We start from the raw sequence: 22,088 nt of genomic DNA on the forward strand, positions 1-22,088 counted from the left end.
ATCCGTAGCCAGGCAGGCATAGTTCCCTTTTCCCCCACTGTGTAAGTCAGCCAATGGGCTGATAGCCAGATGGAGCCGACCGACCCTGCACATGCTGATGCCTGGTCAATCTCCATCCAGTGCTGTGTTTTACTGCTGAATGCACCAGCTGAGTGAGTGTGTGCAGCACAGAGGCAGATGAAACGCAGCACCGTTGCTGTGCACTGCTGGTGTGAGCTGAGAGCGCTTGCACTACCTGGTGCTCAGGCAGTCTGGTTTTCATACTCTTGCCCAAACTAACCCTGCTGTTTTCCTGCTTTCCCCCTCCACACGCACCCTCTCCAGCACACACTGTTAAATCAGCCAGCCTCTCTGGCCAGGCTGTTCCCGACAAGCCCAGACATGCCTGCTGCCTGCAGACACTTGCGTTCGCCAGACTCCTCCGGCTAATAAAGAATGACAGCACTGTGCAAGCTGCAGGGACCGAGGAGGCAGAGTGAACTACTGTGCTCCAAGGAGTCCTCCCCAGCTCCCTCCATCCCTCAGTGGGAGAAAGCTGCCTCAGTGCCTGCCCTTCCCAGATATCCCTCCATCTCCCACTGGCAAGGGGGCTTTTCTCATGGCATATTTCTAACTCCTAGAGGTCTCTGTATCCAACACTAAGAAGCTGTTGCTATTCCTCTAAACTCCCTCAGATCAGGTCTGAGAGTTCAATGTATGACATAAGGACACAATTGTCTCTTTTCTGCTCTTGCCTCTAGGAAGCAAGGTGTCCCGCGGGGTCAGAGAACGTGTTCAAGTTTTACCCCGTGTTAACCCAGCTGATCAAATCTGATACTTGCGATGCATAATAATAATAATGATAAGTTGAGTCAAGGGAAGCCAGCCCACCCCTCTTCGCAGGCCTATACAGGACTTCAGAACTCACCCTTTGCTTCTCACATATCTATATGAATTTTAATAGACAGGGATGCCTAGGGTGACCAGATAGCAACTGTGAAAAAACGGGATGGGGCTGGGGGATAATAGGAGCCTATATAAGAAAAAGTCCCAAAAAATGGGACTGTCCCTATTAAAATGGGACATCTGGTCACCCTAGGGATGCCACTTGTTAGGCTCTGAACCAGACAGTCCCCTTTTTGGGTGGTTCATCCCCCACCCAGTACTGAGAGAAAACCTGGCCTGAATTTATCCAGTATCAGACAGGGGCGGCATACCCTTCAAATTGGCACTCCCCCGTGTGGCAGAACCTCACATGCACTGTGTGCATGAGTTCACGGCGGTGGGGGCAGGCCCACCCGGTTCCCGGAAGTACCAGAATGTCCACTAGTGCAGTGACGCATGAGTGGGCACCCGAATAGTGCATCCTACCATGGTTTTAATGTCATGTCAAGGATACCAATGCGGATGCACTGACACAAAAATAACAACTTCGGGAGGGCATGCACCCTTCCCGAGGCTACCCTAGCTAGCCAAGAAATGTCATATTTGTTCCATTTCTCCAAGTCTTTTATTATGTTTCTCCACAATATTTATCCTGCACTATTTTAAAGTTTCCTTTACTCATTTAAATGTGTGTAGCTGACAATAATTTGTTTTGACCTTTTCCGGGATGTTAATTCCTAAAATTTCAGCCAGCCAACCAGAATCTCTAGCCAAGTTCTTTGAATTTTGCCCTGATCCTGAATAAGTAATAAGTAACGTATAATGTAGCATGTTAACATTTTATTGTAACTTTGCCGTAATAAAAAGTTTGAAAAAAAAAGAAAAAAAAAAGAAAAAAAGTCAACTGTTAAGAGAAGAAATAGCCCTTGGGATGTGGGGGAGTCGCGAGATGCAAGGGGAGGCTTTAACAAATGCCTGGAGACATAAAGAGTGCAGGAATGGAGGGGAAGAAAGGGGAGAGAGAGAGAGATTTTGACTCCCTTTTGACCCTCTTTCCTCCTAATACCGGCTCACCAGGTGAAACTTTGGACCTGTACTGCAGCGGCTGCTGCTTCTCAGGGATGAAGTGCTGTAGCCGAGCTGTGAAGAGGAGCAGGTGCTCCGGGCAGCATGGGCAGAGCTGGGTGTGGCAAGCCCAGGACTAGAATAGCAGGGGGGGAATGAGGGTCAGGAATGAGGTGCATTGGCAGAGCTGGGTCTCAGGACTGGAATAGGAGGGGGCTGCATGTCAGGAGTACAGTGCGCTTTTATCAGCACAAAACCCCATAGCAATGTCCTAATATCACCTTGCCTCCCCCACTCAAGAGAGATCTGGAGAAGGCAAGTGCAGGCTATTGGGTGCAATGGCAGTGGAATACCAAGAATGGCCATTCTTCAGCCAGGCGCCTGAGATTGCAATCGGAACAAGCTGGGGGAGAGGTGAGCATGCTGCATTACTTAACAGCGAGTGCCAGCTCCTCATTGTCTCTCTCCTCCCAGACAGGGGCTCTGCTCCTGGGCGGTCGGAACATAGATTCTGCTTCATGCACTTTTAAGTCAACAGCTTTTAATGGGAGCCAACTCCCACAGAAAAGCACCTAAATCAACCTGCTCGCTCCCTATACAATGGTTCCTAAATCAACCTGTTTCCTCGCTCCCTATACGATGCCCCTCTGATCGCCCCTTTTTCCTTTTCTTTATTATTAATTATTATTATTTTATTTTAATTCTCCCTTCTCACCCAAAATCTCACGTCCAAATCTCTTGGGGGACGGGATTTTGTGTGTGTGTTGGGGAAGGTTCCGCATGCATTTTCCATCCCTGGTTTATCTCCCATCATAAAATGCATTAAAACAACAGACAAGGGGATGAAAAGTAGTGTTCTGGCCTGGGCAAGAGACCTCGGTTACAACTCAAAATTCAGGGTCTCCCGCTACGTCTATGCCAGAGTTTAGGTCAGGCTTAGCTAGCAGATGTTGTTCAGGGCATGTCTGCACTACAGCTGGAGTAATAATTTCCAGCTCGGGCAAACAAAGCACATTAGCTCGATCAGCGCTAGCAGGGGTAACAACAGAAGTGTGGCTGCATCTGCCCCAGCCACAGGAGGGGCTAGCCACCCCCAGTCTGATCCTGTCTGAAACCCAATGTACGTACTCGGGGCAGCTAGTCTGTCCCATTACTTGTGCTGCCGCGGCTGTACTGCTATTTTTAGAACACTAGCTTGATCAAAACTAGTGTGGGTAGTGGTCCCAAGCTGGAGATGACATCTCCAGTTCCAGTGTAGACGTACCTTAGACTGCAAGCTCTCTGAGGCAGGGACTGTCTTTCTATTCCATGATTGCACAACACCTAGCACAGTGGGGTCCTGATCCATGACTGGGGTTCCTAGGTGCTACCACAATAATGGTAATTATCGTCATCCTCTTCCAGCTAGCCCAAGAAACTACTGTCATCCTCTCTGCTAAGTTTGCTGTGCCATTGGAGTTCTTTTTCCCTTGGTCCCTAGGCACAAGTAAGGAGGGCTCTAGAACAATTCAACAGCAACTGACTTTAAAAGGAACATGATAGAACATACGGTCCTTAATTGATCTGCGGAACTCATTGCTGCAGGTTATTACAGTAGCAACTCGCTTTTTTAATTAACATAATTTGCAGCTGCAGTAGCTAAAGTAAAAATGACAAGGGCTATCAAGCTTCATGCTTCAGGGCATGACCTTAACACCAGCTGGGGCCAGGAAGGAATTTCCCTTGGTTCTAGCATTGCATAGTTGGTCTGATACCATTTAAGAGTTTTTAATGCCTTTCCCTGAGTCATCCTTCATTAGCTATTGCAGGAAAGAGGATACCAGTCTAGATAAACCATTCATCTAGTCCAGTATGCCAACACCTATATTACTATCCAGAACTGGGATGGAATTTTCAATCCAAAGATAGCTGGGAAGGAAGTGCCTTCTGTGGACAAACCTAACCAACAACAAGAACTGTTGTTTAAGACCTCAGGACCCACTATTCTGGGATGGGGAGGGGATAATTCAGTATTGATGGCATCCTGGGGCAGATTTTCAATGACAAAATAAGAGTTAGGTGCTCTCTAAGTAACTCCCTTTGACTTTCAAGGGGAGTTAGGCATGAAAATGTCAGTTGTACCTTTGAAAATATCCCTCCTCTTCCTGCATCTGTCCCAGAGTTCCACTTTCCAAGATAAGGCAGCTATTGCAGCCAGCTCCTGTGTAGGTTTCTAGGAAGTGTCAGGAAGGTCCTGGAAGGTGACCTCACATAGGAGAAATATGGTTTACAACAAACAGAAAGGGAATATCTCAAAGGAATGTGCTGAGGATGGGACCTCCATGTCTCTCACTGAGCTTTCATGCCAGGGTGAGAGCCCTCCCGTACCAGTCCCTTGCTGGAGTTTGGATTCTGATCATCAAAGAATAGCACTCCTGCTGCTCTTCTACCATAAGGTCTCTTTCTTCTGGATTTGGCTACACTCCTCCCCTCTCCGTCTAATGCTGTGGCTATCTTACAGCACAAAGACAACAGGAGGTGTTTTCCAATGTTAGGGCAGGGGCCTGGGAGTCAGGACTTGAAGCTGTTTGAAGCCACATCTGAAGCTGTTGAGCGTGATGCAGGAACTGCAGGGTGAATCTCTAGCTTGTGTTGTGCGGGAGGGCTGACTACTTGATCGCAATGAAAACCTAGAAATCTATGAACATGCGTGCGTGCCTTTACCTCTCGACGCCTCACTTCCCCAAGCTACAAAATGTGGTTAGCAAAAGTTACCAACTTTGTAAAGTATTTCGCAGTCATATGTAAATGCAAAGCACGATTAATGATTGCCATGCAAACTCTCCTCCAGCATGAGGGCTGCACAGCTAGTTTGTCATTCCTTGCTGGCATCCATCCCCCACAGTTTGGGGGGGAAGGGGAGAGAGTTGGCAAGGGGGATATGGAGGGGGGCGGGAACACTGGTACCTCTGCTTTATTTGAAACACTGTACAGGTCCACTGTACTTTCTTGAGAGGGGGATGCGAGCAGGTGGCAGAGTCAGATCCAACTCGGGTAAAGTCAGTGGAAAGAGAGCCACTGATTCCGGTGAGCTTTGCATCAGGCTGACGGGTAACTCACAAGTGAGGGTTAAAATGCTGATCACTAAAGAGGGGTGGAAAAAGCCCTTTTTTCACTTTACCCGGACTCCAAACCCACTCCCAGGTTATGCTAAGAACATCCCAGCTGAGGAGGCTAGAAAATATCCTGCATGCATCCCCCCTTCTTGCAAGGCGATGTGAAAGGAGCCGCTGGCAGGCACAAAATTCGAACAAGGTATTTCCCAGGCCCATAACACCTTATTTCATCGGAGAGTTGCACAGTCACCATTAACTGCCAATCCAGCCACTGGGCCTTTGCCACCACTTAACATTATTGATTAGAAACTTCCTAAGTGCATGCCCATCCCACAACGAACATCCTGTCATCAACAAAACAAAAGAAGGGCTGGCATGTGTGCTGCAGGCTGGCACCTGGGGCAGCTCTACAAAATCACCCGCCTGAATGAGCCAATGAGAGTTAAACGGCATGATTCCACGCTCCCGGGCACTCCAGGGCGGGTCCTCCTTAGCATCAGCGGGGCTGTATTGCTGTCTATCTCCACTTCCCTGGGGCCTCCATTCAGGAAAGCATCCCTAAGCCAGATAGCACAGAAGCACCTCCTTTGCTTTAGGCACATGCTTAAGGTCCACTGACTTTATTTGGATTTAAAGCACTACCCGACACCTCGCTGCTGTTTCCCTGGCCTGATTCCTAGGTTGCCTCTCTCAGGCATCGCGGAGAGACTTAAGTATGAGGTTAAATGCTGTCCTGAATTAGGGCCTGGAAGCACCTGTGGGCTGGCGAGCCAGGGATTTGTGGGCAGAGAGACGCTTGTTCCCCGTGAAAAAGAGAAATATACTCCTTCCTTTTCTCCCTGGGCTTGCCACCCCTCTAGAGCACACAAACCTGCCTGAGCTGGGGGGAACCGTGCAAGGCAGGGGCTTGCTCGCAAGGGGCAATTTTCATAGCGTTCGCTCTCTGAGCAATGCTGCCCCAGTGTAGGAGGCCCCTGGGTATTCTCTGTCGAAGTGGGGCTGCTGATATGGTGCCCATTTGAAATAGAAAGCCAGGCAACTCCTCTCTCTGCACCAAGGGGAGAGGAGTGTGTCAGTCCCAAGGAAGAGATCATAGTTAGACGCTCTGGAAGGGCACGGTTACATGAGCTGAACGGGACCAGGGAGAGGTTCTCCCAGCAAAGGTCAAAGCCAATTTGATTTTGCGGAAAGACCCCTCCCTGACCCCACAGTGCAGGCCCCCTGACTGGGAAAGGCATCAGGGGAATGCTACAGAATATCCATTCATCCCCCATAACCCAAACTCGCCCCAGCAGTATTTCCTATTATGTCTCCATAACCTAATCTGACCGCCCCCCAGGGCCCCCAGATTAATATCTGGGAAAGCACATGGACTCAATCACCCAATTACAAGGAGGAAAGGTTTAGCCTGTCTAAACAGCATGAAGTGTGACGTAGCCTGCTTGCAAGAACCAGATCTTCCTCCACAGCAAGCTGAACAAACTGGGGAGGGGCCACAGGGGAGCGGGGGGATCTCTCCTACTCCCGTATCATGTGAAATGTGACAGAGGAACAGCTATTTTAATTGGCAAGTGCCTCTAACTCTCCATACTCGATACCCCGTTCCCCAAAACAAAACGTGATGTAAAGGGCAGGTGCAGGGCACTGCCTGGAGCCATGGTTCACCGAGGGGGTAGCACACGGTCTTGGTATATGGAAGGGAGAGAGAGATTTTGTGTGCTGCTTTTGGGCAGATGCAGCACACAGGCACAGCTCAAGAGGAGCAGAGGCAAAGGGGACTTTCAACCAGCTTTGCACCAACCAGATCCTGTCTGTCCAGGGGCCAGAGCAGCCCTTGGTGTACATTAGAGCAGCCCCAAGGGCTGCACTGCTTTACTACACCGGTCTCGCTACAGAAGCCAACAGACAGCTCCAGAGCCCAGGAGAGCTGTAGCACTATGGCTACTCTCCTTCTTGTCTCTGGCTTTGCCCCCAGCATGTCTCCCACGCTGGAGGCTCAGAGGTCAGTCAGCGTACGCCAGCTCTATGCAATTTTTGTGCCAAGGGAATTCTTCACCAGGCTGGGGCAGGCCCTTTATAACCTCTGTACGCAGCCAGAGCAGTGGCCGGGGCCAGGTACTTTCCTTTTTGATTCATTCTTTTCCCATCGCTGGAAATAATCCAAGACACAGGCATGCCCAGCAGCCTTGCAGCAGACTCTAAAGCAAGGATACGAGGATGACCTTAGTACCAAAGCTCCACCGACTTCAGCATCATTCCCCCAGCAGTGGCTAAGAGCAGATGCTTCCAAGGAACATGTACAAGCCTCACCATGGCCTCAGTCCAGCAAAGCAGTTTAGCACGTGCATACCGTCAAGCAAATGAGTAGCACGGTTGACTCCAAAGGGACTACTCATGTGTTTAAAGTTATTCATACGCTTGAGTTCTTTGCTGCATCGGGGCCATATGCACCTCACTGTGCTTTAAGGGCTGGATTTTCTGAAGAGCTCAAGGCGCATTTCCACGGGCTCAGTGGGGTCAGATTTTTACAGGAGCCAAGATCCCAACATGCACTCAATGAACTTAGCACTTTCGAAACCGTGGGCACATGTCTGGGTGCCTACATGGGAGATGAGCTAATTTGAAAATCTGGGCCCCCTGGTGGTCTCTAACCATATCATGTTACTGTCATAAAGACTGGTCCATAAAGGGTTTTATATAGATGACTACTGACCTGCATTCAATCACTCAGTCCAACTTCCAGGAGCAGCCTTCACTCTAGACGACTCTGGGCCCTGACTACTCCAGACCTTTATTCTAGGGGATGGTTTTATAACCCTGGACAAAATACCATGTGTGGCCTCATTAACCTCCACTGTAGTAAGTTCAGAGTTGTTTTGGCTAGGAGGGAACATCCCACAGCTGCCGTTTTACCCACGATCCTTGTCTTCAGTAAGAGCCAGTGTGGTCTGAACACACAATACAAAGCCTTCAATTAACATTATCCCTTAAAGTGGATGACATACCCCTGTCTCTGTCCCATTCAGCACACTTTTCCGTTCCCTATTTCAGAAGCTTATTGATGGATTTTCCTACTTCTCAAACTACAGAACCATTTGGGAGGACTGGAGGCAATGCCCTAAATCCCAATTCTGTCCCAACAGCCTTCCTACAAGATAATGAACTGGAACTGCCCCACGGAAACATGATTCAATGAAATACTGAGGCACATGGTTCAACCCTGGCCAAGAATCTCTTCTTCCTTCTTGCTTTCCAGGATTCAAAAATGACATTGGTAGGTGGAAACAACTACAGCTATCCCCGTAGGAGAAAATCAGTGCTCTCCGAATGAATGCAACGCCCAGAATTAACTACTTGCTAGGTATTATTTCATAACACCTCCCAGTAAGCTTCTTCCAAAAAATTGACCTTTTCTTCAAAGACTTCCCTTTCTTTGTTTTTTTGTTGGTTTTTTTCCCACAAGCCAACAGCTAAGTGGGTTAGTGCTCCAGAAAGGGGCCTGGGGAACTGAAGTCTTCTATTTCTCCATGCAATGGATACAACAGAGGCAGCAGCTGTGCTAACTTACATGCACTAACCTGAGCCTGGACGGACTCGCTTTGTATTGGAGATGGGTAGTCCAGGTTCCATTCAGTTCTTGGCCTCTCTGCTCACACTATCTACAAGGGTGCCAGTCAGTGCTCACTGGGATGGTGTTTTATGTCATGTGCAACCTGCCAACTTTGAAGCAGCCGGAGGCCTAGTTCATGTAAGCCACGAGAAGCTAGCAGATGGTAACATAACATTTGCTCAGTACTGACCTGAGGTAGAAGGCTCGATATTCCAGCATCAATTCCCCAGAGTCACCCAGTCTTCCTCTACCCCCATGATGTTCAAAGACTTCCTAAGAGAGGTCATGACACCCAGACTCTCCATGAAACAGTTACATATAACTCCCGGACTAAGTCTAAACCTCCTAGACATCAGATTTGATCACCTACGGTAGTCTGCTCTAAGACAAGCCCTCCAATAGCACCATGATAAGGAAGACAAGCAGAACCTTGGTGCACCATACAAACAACCTCCTTAAAACCAATAAAGCCCAAGAGTATTTTCTTCCATTCCTAACCAGAAAAAAACAGACCCCCCAGTCTATTGGCCAAAAACAGCCAGGAGACCGAGCTTCACATAGCTGTGATTACAGGCCAAGACTGTAAAAAAGACAGTACCTAAATTAATAATCGTTAGCTCTTTGAGAGACAGAGAGAGATAAAGCCATAGATCTCAAAGCACTTTACAAAGGAGGTTGGCATCATTACCCTCATGCCACATATGGGGAAACTGAGGCACAGAGGAACGCTGGTTGCTCAGCACTTTCAGAAATCAGGACTCTGCCTGAAGTTAGGTTCCTAGCACCAAACTAGATCAATCTGGGCAATAGGGACAACCTCTAGCGCCTTTGTGACCTTCACTGCGTCCCCTCTGGCTATATCTTTATTCCTTTACATCCATAAACAGATGTTCATATAATACCAGTTGCACAACATTCACGCAGAAGATGTTTTGCTGGAAAACGAGGGTCACCATATTTATATTTACATAGCCAAGCAGTGACGATGTTTTAAAATGATTCACAATGAGCACAATAAAACTGTGGTAAATGTAATTAAAATAAGATTCTCTCAAATTCGCAACTGAAAAGGTACCTTGGGACCCGACCAAAAAGGAAGATTTCCATGTCCAGCATGAAGGCAAACACCTTTCTTTACCAGAACCGGTGTTTTTCAATGGACACCCCCTTGTAGGACATGGCATTCTACAGGAGAGATGGAATTTTAAGACTTCAATACTGTACTTTCTGCCAAAAGTTGGTGACACAGCTGGGACCTCACGCTCCTCAAATAATCCTGACTTGTCCTGGTCTACTGCCCAACATGCCGCCTTCAATCTACAAGCCAAGTTCTTTAAACTAGGAATTGGGGGGAGATGGTTGGGAGATATCCAGGTAATCTCACGCCGGATTTTAACATTGAGAGGGAAGAAATCGTGGGTAGGAGAATGGACATACGGAGGGAGGGTACTGTAGATACAATTCTAATAGGTGATACTGGTGGTAGAACGTCTGGGCCTAATCGGGTAAAGAATGTGAGTGAAGCCAAACAGCAAGAATTAAGATGTTTGTACACCAATGTGAGGAGCCTAGGTAACAAAATGGAGGAACCAGAGTTACTGGTGCAGGAAGTGAAACTGGATATTATAGGGATAACAGAAACATAGTGGAACAGTAGCCATGACTGGAGCACAGCTATTGAAGGGTATGTGTTGTTTAGGAAAGACAGAAATAAAGGCAAAGGTGGTGGAGTAGCATTGTATATCCATGATGAGGTAGACTGTAAAGAAATAAGAAGGGATGGAATGGATAAAACCAGGGCCGGCTCCAGGCCCCAGCCCAGCAAGCAGGTGCTTGGGGCAGCCGATGGAGAGGGGCAGCAATTCAGTGGAGGGTCCCTCACTCCCTCTCGGAGCGAAGGACCAGCCGCCAAATTGCCGCCGAAGACTGAAGCGGCGGCGGTAGTGCTGCAGATCGCGATCGTGCCTCTTTTTTTTTTTGCTGCTTGGGGCGGCAAAAACCCTGGAGCCGGCCCTGGATAAGACAGAGTCTGTCTGGGCAAAAATCACATTGGGGAAGAAAGCTACTACAGCCTCCCCTGAGATAGTGCTTGGGGTGTGCTACAGACCGCCGGGATCTGATTTGGATATGGATAGAGACCTCTTTAATGTTTTTAATGAAATAAACGCTAATGGGAATTGTGTGATCATGGGAGACTTTAACTTCCCACATATAGACTGGAGGACAAGTGCTAGTAATAAGAATAAGGCTCAGATTTTTCTGGATGCGATAGCTGATGAATTCCTTCACCAAGTAGTTACTGAACCAACAAGAGGGGATGCCATTTTAGATTTGGTTTTGGTGAGTAGTGAGGACCTCATAGAAGAAATGGTTGTAGGGGACAACCTTGGTTCAAGCGATCATGAGCTAATTCAGTTCAAACTAAATGGAAGGATAAACAAAAATAGATCTGGGACTAGGGTTTTTGATTTCAAAAGGGCTAACTTTAAAGAATTAAGGAAATTAGTTAGGGAAGTGGATTGGACTGAAGAACTTGTGGATCTAAAGGCGGAGGAGGCCTGGAATTACTTCAAGTCAAAGTTGCAGAAACTATCAGAAGCCTGCATCCCAAGAAAGGGGAAAAAAATCATAGGCACGAGTTGTAGACCAAGCTGGATGAGCAAGCATCTCAGAGAGGTGATTAAGAAAAAGCAGAAAGCCTACTAGGAGTGGAAGATGGGAGGGATTAGCAAGGAAAGCTACCTTATTGAGATCAGAACATGTAGGGATAAAGTGAGAAAGGCCAAAAGCCATGTAGAGTTGGACCTTGCAAAGGGAATTAAAACCAATAGTAAAAGGTTCTATAGCCATATAAATAAGAAAAAACAAAGAAAGAAGAAGTGGGACTGCTAAATACTGAGGATGGAGTGGAGGTTAAGGATAATCTAGGCATGGCCCAATATCTAAACAAATACTTTGCCTCAGTCTGTAATGAGGCTAATGAGGAGCTTAGGGATAATGGTAGGATGACAAATGGGAATGAGGATATGGAGATAGATATTACCACATCTGAGGTAGAAGCCAAACTCGAACTGCTTAATGGGACGAAATCAAGGGGCCCAGATAATCTTCATCCAAGAATATTAAAGGAACTGGCACATGAAATTGCAAGCCCATTAGCAAGAATTTTTAATGAATCGGTAAACTCAGGGGTTGTACTGTATGACTGGAGAATTGCTAACATAGTTCTTATCTTTAAGAAAGGGAAAAAAAGTGAGCCGGGCAACTACAGGCCTGTCAGTTTGACATCTGTAATATGTAAGGTCTTGGGAAAAAAAATTGAAGGAAAAAGTAGTCAAGAACATTGAGGTCAATGGTAGTTGGGACAAAATACAACATGGTTTTACAAAAGGTAGATCGTGCCAAACCAACCTGATCTCCTTCTTTGAGAAGGTAACAGATTTTTTAAACAAAGGAAATGCAGTGGATCTAATTTACCTCGATTTCAGTAAAGCATTTGATACGGTTCCACATGGGGAATTATTAGCTAAATTGGAAAAGATGGGGATCAATATGAAAATTGAAAGGTGGATAAGGAACTGGTTAAAGGGGAGACTACAACGGGTCGTATTGAAAGGTGAATTGTCAGGCTGGAGGGAGGTTACTAGTGGAGTTCCTCAGGGATCGGTTTTGGGACCAACCTTATTTAATCTTTTTATTACTGACCTTCACACAAAAAGTGGGAATGTGCTAATAAAGTTTGCGGATGACACAAAGCTGGGAGGTATTGACAATACACAGAAGGACCGGGATATCATACAGTAAACTCGAGTAATAGTAATAGGATGAAATTTAATAGTGAAAAGTGCAAGGTCATGCATTTAGGGATTAATAACAAGAGCTACTGTTATAAGCTGGGGAGGCATCAGTTGGAAGTAACAGAGGAGGAGAAGGACCTCGGAGTATTGGTTGATCACAGGTTGACTATGAGCCGCCAATGTGATATGACTGCGAAAAAAGCTAATGTGGTCTTGGGATGCATCAGACGAGGTATTTCCAGTAAAGATAAGGAGGTGTTAGTACCATTATACAAGGCACTGGTGAGACCTCATCTGGAATATTGTGTGCAGTTTTGGTCTCCCATGTTTAAGAAAGATGAATTCAAACTGGAATAGGTACAGAGAAGGGCTACTAGGATGATCCGAGGAATGGAAAACCTGTCTTATGAAGGAGACTGAAAGAGCTTGGCTTGTTTAGCCTAACCAAAAGAAGGTTGAGGGGGGATATGATTGCTCTCTATAAATATATCAGAGGAATAAATACCAGGGAGGGAGAGGAATTATTTAAACTCAGTACCAATGCGGACAGAAGAACAAATGGATATAAACTGGCTATCAGGAAGTTTAGACTTGAAATTAGACGAAGGTTTCTAACCATTAGAGGAATGAAGTTCTGGAACAGCCTTCCAAGGGGAGTAGTGGGGGGCAAAAGACATATCTGGCTTCAAGACTAAGCTTGATAAGTTTATGGAGGGGATGGTATGATGGGATAGCCTAATTTTGGCAATTAATTTATCTTTGACTACTAGTGGTAAATATGCCCAGTGGTCTGTGATGGGATGTTAGATGGGGTGGGATTTGAGTTACTACAGAGAATTCTTTCCTGGGTGCCTGGCTGGTGAGTCTTGCCCACATGCTCAGGGTTTAGCTGATCGCCAGATTTGGGGTCGGGAAGGAATTTTCCTCCAGGGCAGATGGGCAGATTGGCAGAAGCCCTGGGGTTTTTTCGCCTTCCTCTGCAGCGTGGGGCATGGGTCACTTGCTGGAAGGTTCTCTGCACCTTGAAGTCTTTAAACCACGATTTGAGGACTTCAATGGCTCAGACACAGGTTTGATACAGGAGTAGGTGGGTGAGATTCTGTGGCCTGCGTTGCGCAGGAGGTCAGACTAGATGATCATAATGGTCCCTTCTGACCTTAAAGTTTATGATTCTATGATTCTTCTCCTACTCCTGCGGGCACAACCTGGCTGCTGTCAGCTGGGCTGTGTCAGCACAAAAGAAGGCTGGATTGACCCTGAGCAAACTGTTACGATCAGGACCCCCCTGCTCCTGGCCTGAGGGTTCTATTCCGAGCTCTGTCACTAACTTGCTGCGTGACCTTAAACAAGTCCTGTCCCTCTGCCCTCCCCTCTTTACTCTGTTTTGTCTATTTGGGCTGCAAGTTCTTCAGGGCAGAGGCTGTCTCTTACTATGCTGAGTGCAATGCCTAGCACAACAGAGCCCCAGTCTTAACTGGGACCTCTAAGTGTTACCTTAATAAAAATAATAACAGGGAGCTCTGATGTCGAATGCCTATCTCCTAAGCAGAAGAGGGCACTTTGCAATGTGCACAGCAGGACTGCCACAGTAAGGCAAAACCAGGTGTGAACTTCACCTGATGCTCTGGAATTCCTCCCAGCTACCCAGGCAGGCTTGTCATACACACACACACATGCACAAAAAGATCCAATGCAAAGGGAAGAGGCAAAAATTGAAGACCTTCCAATGGAGGGCAACACCGAGGCACTCCATACTCTGAAGGATTGATTGCAGGGCTGCTCCGAGCCCTAAGGAGTGCAGTATCAGAGGGGTAGCCGTGTTAGTCTGGTTCTGTAGAAGCAGCAAAGAATCCTGTGGCACCTTATAGACTAACAGACGTTTTGCAGCATGAGCTATGAGCAGTGCAGTGTCCCAACCCGTAAGAGAACAAAAACTGCCATAGTTCAGGCAGTGCTCCCTGATTCTCTGCTTTTTCTTCAGAGGCTCAGACCTTTCACCAGAGGCAACTTCCACAATTTGAGGACTTCAATAACTCAGACGTAGGTTAGGGATTTGTTATTGAAGTGGGTGGGTGAGATTCTGTGGCCTGCGTTGTGCAGGAGGTCAGACTAGATGATCATAATGGTCCCTTCTGACCTTAAAGTCTATGAGTCTATGAGACTTGGAGTCTTCATTGCACATGCTAAGGAATATCCCCTTCGCAGCAATCCTGGTGTCAGCACGACCGTGCCCTGGGGAGTGCACCCATCCACTGAGAATCCCAGCCTGCAGCTTGACGACTCAAGAGCTCTCACACTCACCTAACCGGGCTAAGGCAAAGGAATCCTACGGCAGCTACAAGCCTGTCCTCTAACAGGAGAACAAAGGGTCACCTGAGGACAGTAGCAGCAGGTACATTTAGAACAAATCCGATCGATCGCTCCATTGAGAGCCTGCAGCCAGCCTGGTTTTAGTACAAAATCGCTACATAAAGCCCACGTTAAACTGGGGAGGGGTATAAAAAACTGGTGCCCAAGGAGCCTCCTCCATTTACCTGCACCTGGGGACCAGCTCAGTGCAGCTGGAGATAACACACACTGTGCACAGCTGGCTCTACCACTGGAGCCAGAGAAGCTGGGAGGGGCAGGGTGAGGGTGGCATGAGCCAGCAGAGCTGGCAAGGCACCGATGGCAGTGCATGCAGCACTCTCTCTTGCGGTAGTGGAGCTGCTTCTCAGCCTTCCTCCCCAGGAGGAATTTAGTTTGATCCAGCCTGCACTGCCCTTGGGACTCCTGCTCACCGCCCTCCAGCATCGGATGTGGCTTTAAACCACAATCCAGCTGCTTTGTTTCAAAATACTTTAAATGTCTCCTGAATGCTGGGGATTGCACCTGATGTGTCACAAGTCCCCAGGGGAAGGACCCCAGATGCTCCTCCCCCCTGTTAGCTCCTCCTCACATCATCACTGCTTGGGCTTTGCTAGTTATAGGGCCAGTTAAGGGCCTCGGCCAGGGTTTGAGTTGGTGCAGATCAGGGGTGAACTGAGCCCTCTACGTGGGCACCAGCTTTTTATGCCAAATAAAAAAACAAACAAACATGACTATTGCTGAGGACCTGTGTGATGCTGGCAGACCAGGTGCCTGCTCATGCCAAGGTCCCTATGCCTCACCTGAACGCTGACAAATGCATATCGGGAAACCGGTCGGCTCACTTGTGTATTAGAATTGTTAAAACAGGTATTAGGGTTATGAGTTGCTTGCCTGCACTAATCTCACTTATAAAATCCCTATCCCATGCCATAAAGTAATATTTAAGTTTGCTCTGTAAATGTAAAAGTGATTGCTCTGAAACTGTAAACCCCCACGGTCCAGGAGAAGCATTCCTAAGTGTGAAATGCTAGTTTACCACAGGAGGTGTTATCTTCTGCCCAACAAAAGGCAGCCCATAGACACCAGGCAAGCCATTGTGGAACATCAGAGGACAACAGTGTGTGTTAATTTCTTGGACTTTAAGAGAGCAAGATTAAAGCAGATAAATATACACACACAAATGAATTACAGCCTCAGGTTCCAAAAGGTTATAGAGGCTGCTGTAATATGCAAGTGCTATATGTCCTGTAGGACTAACCCATGCTAAGCAGCTGGGGATCCCTTGCTTATGCTTAGAAAACCTGGCCCTCCTAAAGCCCAAGCAGCACAGAGATAGTTTCTTCTTGTCAAGGATTTTTATTCCCTTCTCCCAGAGTTCAGGCTGATGGGACGAGCCCACATGCATGTCTTCTCTTCATGACTGTGGGGGCGGGGGGAGGGGAGAAGAAATCAATTGACAAGTCCCCATCTGTAAAATAGGGATAATTACCTCCCAGGTGCTGAGGATTGATTTATGAAAGTCTGTAAAGTGCTTTGAGATCTTCCTATGGCACATAAAAGCATAAGAACGGCCACACTGGGTCAGACCAACGGTCCATCTAGCCCAGTATCCTCTGTCTAACAGTGGCCAATGCCAGGTGTTTCAGAGGGAATGAACAGAACAGGGCAATTTTGAGTGATTCATCTCTGTCACCAGGCCCAGCTTCTGGGAGTTGGAGGTTTGGGAACAACCAGAGGATTGTGCCCTGCCCATTTTGGCTAACAGTCATTGATGGAGCTATCTTCCATGAACTTATTGAATTCTTTTCTGAACCTCGTTATGCTTTTGGTCTTCACAACGTCCTCTGGCAATGAGTTCTACGAGTTGACTGTGCATTGTATGAAGAAGTACATCCTTATGATTGTTTTAAACCTGCTGCCTGTTAATTTCACTGGGTGACCCCTAGTTCTTGTGTTACGCAAAGGGATAAATAACACTTCTCTAGTCACGTTCTCCACAAAATTCATGATTCTAGAGACCTCTTTCATCTCCCCCATTGGCTGTCTCTTTTCTAAGCTGAACTGTCCCCATCTTTTTAACCTCTCCTCCTATGAAGCTATAGAAGCGCAAGGCATCATTACCCATCTTAGATGAGTGCATGTGCATCAGACCCCTCTCATCACCCCTTCGCTGATGTCCGGGGACTCCACCCGTGACGACTGCAGGAGGGCTATTAAGCTTCACTGGGGGATGATCATTGTGCAGAAGGGAAGCTCTTTTCTGGAGAGGCCCCATTTATTCTGCCTTCTCTTGACAGAGCGTCCTCTGGATCCACATGAGCCTGACAGGAGGTTTGTGCCATTCAGCGTTGGCACACGGCCCACAATTCAATCTGCTCCTGCTGCCGCTCCTGTTCCTTATACTGACACTGACAAACCCTCTCTCCTGCCTCCAGGGATGAGATCATCTATAATTTAAAGGGAGGGGGAACAGCGAGAGAGAAATAAGACAGTGTAAGCGCCTCCAGCCTCTGTTTATCGAGTGTCTCAAGGACAAGCTTTATCTGACTTACGGGAACCTGGGTGATTTGTAACGAGTAGATTAGATCACAACACGCAAATTTCTGAGCTGGACTGAGGCACGGGAGGGTGTGTGTGTCATAGGTCAAACTTAACCCAATCACAGAGTCTGGAGCTGGAGGAGACAGTGGATTCAGACTGGGATCTCCGCCCAGCTTCCAGAAAGAGGACTGTCCCTAGCGTTAGATTGCCCAGAGGTGATGATCCAGAAGTAGGAGCTTCCTGCTTATGTTCTACGGGGCTTGTGGTCCAGGACATGGAGGATATGTCTACACTGTATTAAAACACCCACAGCTAGCTCATATCCGCTGTTCTCGAACTCACTGCAGTTTTAGAGCCCTGCAGCCCGAGTCCCGCGGACCCAGGTTGGCTGAGATGGGCCAGGCAAGGGTGTTTTATTGCAGTGTAGACATACATGTAGTCATAGCAGAAAACTGCTGTGAGGAGGCCAAGGGAGGCCTGGCAAATGCTGAAAGGGAGAGGCTGTTGCCAGCAGGAGGTCTCTGCTCTTTGTTAGCTGGGAGCTACTCCCAGCAAGGAAAGCTCCCAGAGCTGGTTTCCTGTTTGTCATTGGCACGACACTGCTGTGAGGAAGCTCAAACAGCTGGAGACTATCTGGCAAGCGTAGGGGACGTTGCTGTGAGGAAGCTCCTGCTGGGGGAATGTTCATTATCCTTGGCAGGACACTATTTGATGGATGTTCACATGGTGGCAGTCCCAGATGGCAAATGCTGGGCACTGCTGTGAGGATGCACCAAATGTTGTTGGTATATTTGTGGTCACTGGCAGCCAGGGGTGTGAGGATGCTCAGAGGTGATGGCCAAAACCAAACTGCCCAGGAAGGTAGGATGTGAAAGAAGGCCCACCAGCCCCCAGTAACGCAACCACAACCCCCATCCCGCCAACGCACAGCAACACAACACCATGCCTGCCAGGACAGTAACACAACCCTCACACCCACCAAAGCACAGCAACACAACCACCCCCACGCCTGCCAACGCACAGTAACACAACCCCCACACCTGCCAGAACATAGTAACATAACACCCACGCCCACCAGCACAGGCACACAACTCTCACACCCACCAAAGCACAGCAAAACAACCACCTCCACACCGGCCAACACACAACAACACAACCCCGACACCTGCCAGAACACAGTAACACAACAACCTCGCCCGCCAATGCACAGCAACACAACATCCATGCCCGTCAGCACAGCAACACAACAACCCCAAAGCCTCCCAATGCACAGCAACCCAACCCCCACACCCACCAGCACAGTAACACAACTCTCATGCCTGCTCACAGCAACACAACACACACGCACACCAGCACACAGTAATGCAACAACAACCCCTACGCCCACCTATGTACAGCAACACAATGCCCACGTCCACCAAAGCACAGGAACACAACAACACCCATGCCGGCCAATGCACTGCAACACGACAGTGACTCTCCACAATCCAACACAACAGCCACAGAATGGCAACCCCCATTATCTGGCCTGCAGTGTGAGTGTTATAAACAGAGGCAGGCTGCCCTGCAGTGCCCAAGGGGGTGAGTACCAGCCTCAGGGCAGACTACTCAAAACCAGGGCACAAACCCCAACTTGGCTGTGAGTTCTGCATTTAGATTTCACAACCAAATATCAAGTATAAACTCCTCAAGTGCTATAACAGCCTAATATGGAGTTACAGACAGTCCCCTTGTGTACACCAATCTGTCTTGCCACCCACGTGAGCCTACCTTTGGGACAGATGGTCCCTTACACCAAGTATCACGGCAATATTCAGATTACTCCCGGTCCCAAAGAACCAGTCACTTCTTCACGTCAATTGCACCAGAGATTCTATACTAAAAACAATGCTTGTGGCCAATCCAATACATAAAGGAATAGACGCTTCTATGATAAGCAAGCTCTAGATATCCTTTAGGGCTAACCCAGGCTAAACACCAGGGATCTTTTGCTTACGCCTAGTAATCTTTGCCCCCCAGTGTCCAAGTAGCATGAAAATACAGTTTCTCCTCCCATCCACCAGCACTAGGGTCATTTATAAATCCAAGCCACCCCACTGGTGTCCTGTCCTTACATCTGGTGTGCTGTCCTTACATCTCTGAACTGTGGTTGAGGGAGTGAGGAGAACCTTCTTCATGGTGAAGCTGACCGCTGTGGAGAAGGCCTGCAAAAGGTCTAAGCACCCACGTCTGCCCTAGATTGAGGGCTTAGGTGGGACTTAACTGGTACATGGACCTGCACTGACCCCTGTGCACGAGGGCAACTGCACCATTCACCCCTTCTTAGATTGTAAACTTGGGCGGGGGAAGGGGGGAAGGAGAAGAAATGTTGTTCCCATGTGCTTGGCCACTGTCTAGTATAAACAGGGCCTTGATTCAGACTGAGGTGTCCAGGGACTATCACGATGCACATCGAATCATAGAACTGGAAAGGACCTCAAGAGGTCATCTAGTCTAGTCCCCTGCACTCGTGGCAGGACTAAGTATTATCTAGACCATCCCTGACAGGCGTTTGTCTACCCTGCTCTCAAAAATCCCCAATGATGGAGATTCCACAACCTCTCTAGGCAATTTATTCCAGTGCTTAACCACCCTGACAGGAAGTTTTTCCTTACATCCAACCTAAACCTCCCTTGCTGCAATTTAAGTCCATTGCTCCTTGTCCTATCCTCAGAGGTTAAAGAGAACAATTTTCCTCATTCCTCCTTGTAACAACCTTTTATGTACTTGAAAACTGTTATCATGTCCCCTCTCAGTCATCTCTTCTCCAGATTAAGCAAACCCAGTTTTTTCAATCTCCCCTCATGGGTCATGTTTTCTAGACCTTTAATCAATTTTGTTGCTCTTCTCTGGATTTTCCTGAAATGTGGCACTCAGAACTGGACACAATAGTCCAATTGAGGCCCAATTCATAGTATACAGGGATTAGGAGGAAGGATGGTCTTGTATTGGTTAGGGTTTTTTATTCCATTCTCCCCTTCTGCTTCGAGTTACAAACTCAGCCGACGGCGGGAATTCCCTTGCAAGTCTCATCTTCAAGGGGCGTGAGGGGTAAACAAAATCTTTGGTCCCTTTTAATGTTCCACTTTAGACTGCCTGATGTTGACGGGCCTTCCTTGTCGGGCTGGACACCACACCTTGTGTCGGAGACCAGCATTTCACACTAGATAATGCTTCTCTTCTGTCTGGTGTTGTACGCGGTTACAGAGGCTTACAATGCAAAAATGCTCAAATATTACCTTAAAATATGGGATACAGAGGTTAGGAGTGAGATGAACGCCTGCGGGAAATCACAAGCATTCCATGCAGTCTAAACACTAAACACATTCTTATCACTCTAATGCCTGCTTTAACAATACTAACACACAGGTGAGCCAGACTGGTTCCAGCTACGCTTTTGTCAATGTCGAGTGGAGACCTGGGGATCCCAGCATGAGCTGGCTCCTGGCCTGCCAGCCTCACAAGTACATTTTGTTATTTTATTTTTAAACCCTTAACTAATGTGGCTATTTTTATGTGAAGCCCTAAAGATCCACCCAAATGTCCTCCCCCAATGAGGTAAACGGGAGATGGGATTAGTGACATTACATGTAATCATCCTTTATTCCTGAACAGGGGCTGGTTAACAAGGAGGCTTTTCTTCTCCCTGATCCATGTGTCACGCAGGGAGCATGCAGCCAAAGGTTTGTTCCTTTCTCCTCCTCAGAGGGGATCACAATGCTGAACTCTCCTTCAAGGGGCTGGAGTTACTTGGCACGGAGGTGTGTAATGCACTGATGCGGACTGTCACAGAGCTCTGAAATCCTCAGCACTGAACAGCCTGTTTGCAAAGGAGACAAGTCACCAGGACTAACAGTTTGATGCTGGGGACAGCAGCTACGGGGACAGAAGCCCACAGTCACAGACAGGCTGACATGGGCAGCAGTTTCATGGAGCAGGAGGGGCTGATTTCGAGGGGAGGTGCATGAACTATCAAGCACGTGCAAAGTCCTGTAGTGGGACACCAATTTAAAAAGAATCCAAAAGTTTCCAACTCTCACTATCTTTTTGTTCTGTGTTTTGTACAGCACCTGGCACAATGGGCCCTGGTCCACAACCGGAGTTCCTAGGTGCGACTGTGATACAAATAACAATATGAAGGTAGGAAACTGCTCTAACTGTGCAGGAGACGTCAGGGTTCCCCCCGCACAAGAGGGGCCTTATTTGTGGTTCTTCGGATTGGGATGGGATACCATGTGGGCATTCAAAGCCAGGCAGGCTGCCACAGGGCGCAAGCCTGATCTGGAAGATGGACACAGGATCTGACGAGTCCATTCACCCAGATTAAAAACAAGCGCCTGAGAAAAGGAGTCGGGAGGTAGATCTGCAACCGCAAAAACGGGCAATGGCAGCGACCCTCAGAGTCCGGGCCAACTGACTCAGGTTCATGGGGCTCATGCTGCAAGACTAAAAATAGCAGCATAGATGTTCGGGCTCGGGCTGGGGTCCAGGCTGCAAGATCCTCCCCCTTCACAGGCTGGGGGGCCTTGAATGTCTGCTCTATTCTTAGCCCCACACCATGAACCCAAGTCACTTGACCTGGGCTCCGAGACTAGCTGCTGCAGGTTTTTGGTTTTGTTTTTTTTTGATGTGTGGACGTACCCTGGATGGCTCAGGGTTGTCAGTGGGCTCTGGAGCCTTTCACTGAGATTGCTGGATTGAACAATCCAGCTCACGGCCACAGTGACT

At 47.9% G+C, this 22,088-nt stretch overlaps 1 protein-coding gene across 8 annotated transcripts in view; it reads right to left on the minus strand.

The window, feature by feature from the left end:
• Positions 1 to 22,088, minus strand: part of ASTN2 (astrotactin 2) — a 622,345-nt gene that overhangs the window by 133,511 nt on the left and 466,746 nt on the right. The window contains exon 21 of one of the 8 annotated variants that reach the window (XM_039506374.1): positions 21,048 to 21,180. The exons of the other annotated variants lie outside the window; for them this stretch is intronic. Within the exon in view, the coding sequence (XP_039362308.1) occupies positions 21,107 to 21,180 (74 nt within the window). The 3' untranslated portion in view covers positions 21,048 to 21,106. Of the gene's footprint in view, positions 1 to 21,047; positions 21,181 to 22,088 lie in introns of those variants that run through there. 8 annotated transcript variants of the gene reach the window in all.

Source organism: Mauremys reevesii, linkage group 19 (assembly GCF_016161935.1).
Source record: "Mauremys reevesii isolate NIE-2019 linkage group 19, ASM1616193v1, whole genome shotgun sequence".
NCBI classification, from domain to species: domain Eukaryota; kingdom Metazoa; phylum Chordata; order Testudines; family Geoemydidae; genus Mauremys; species Mauremys reevesii.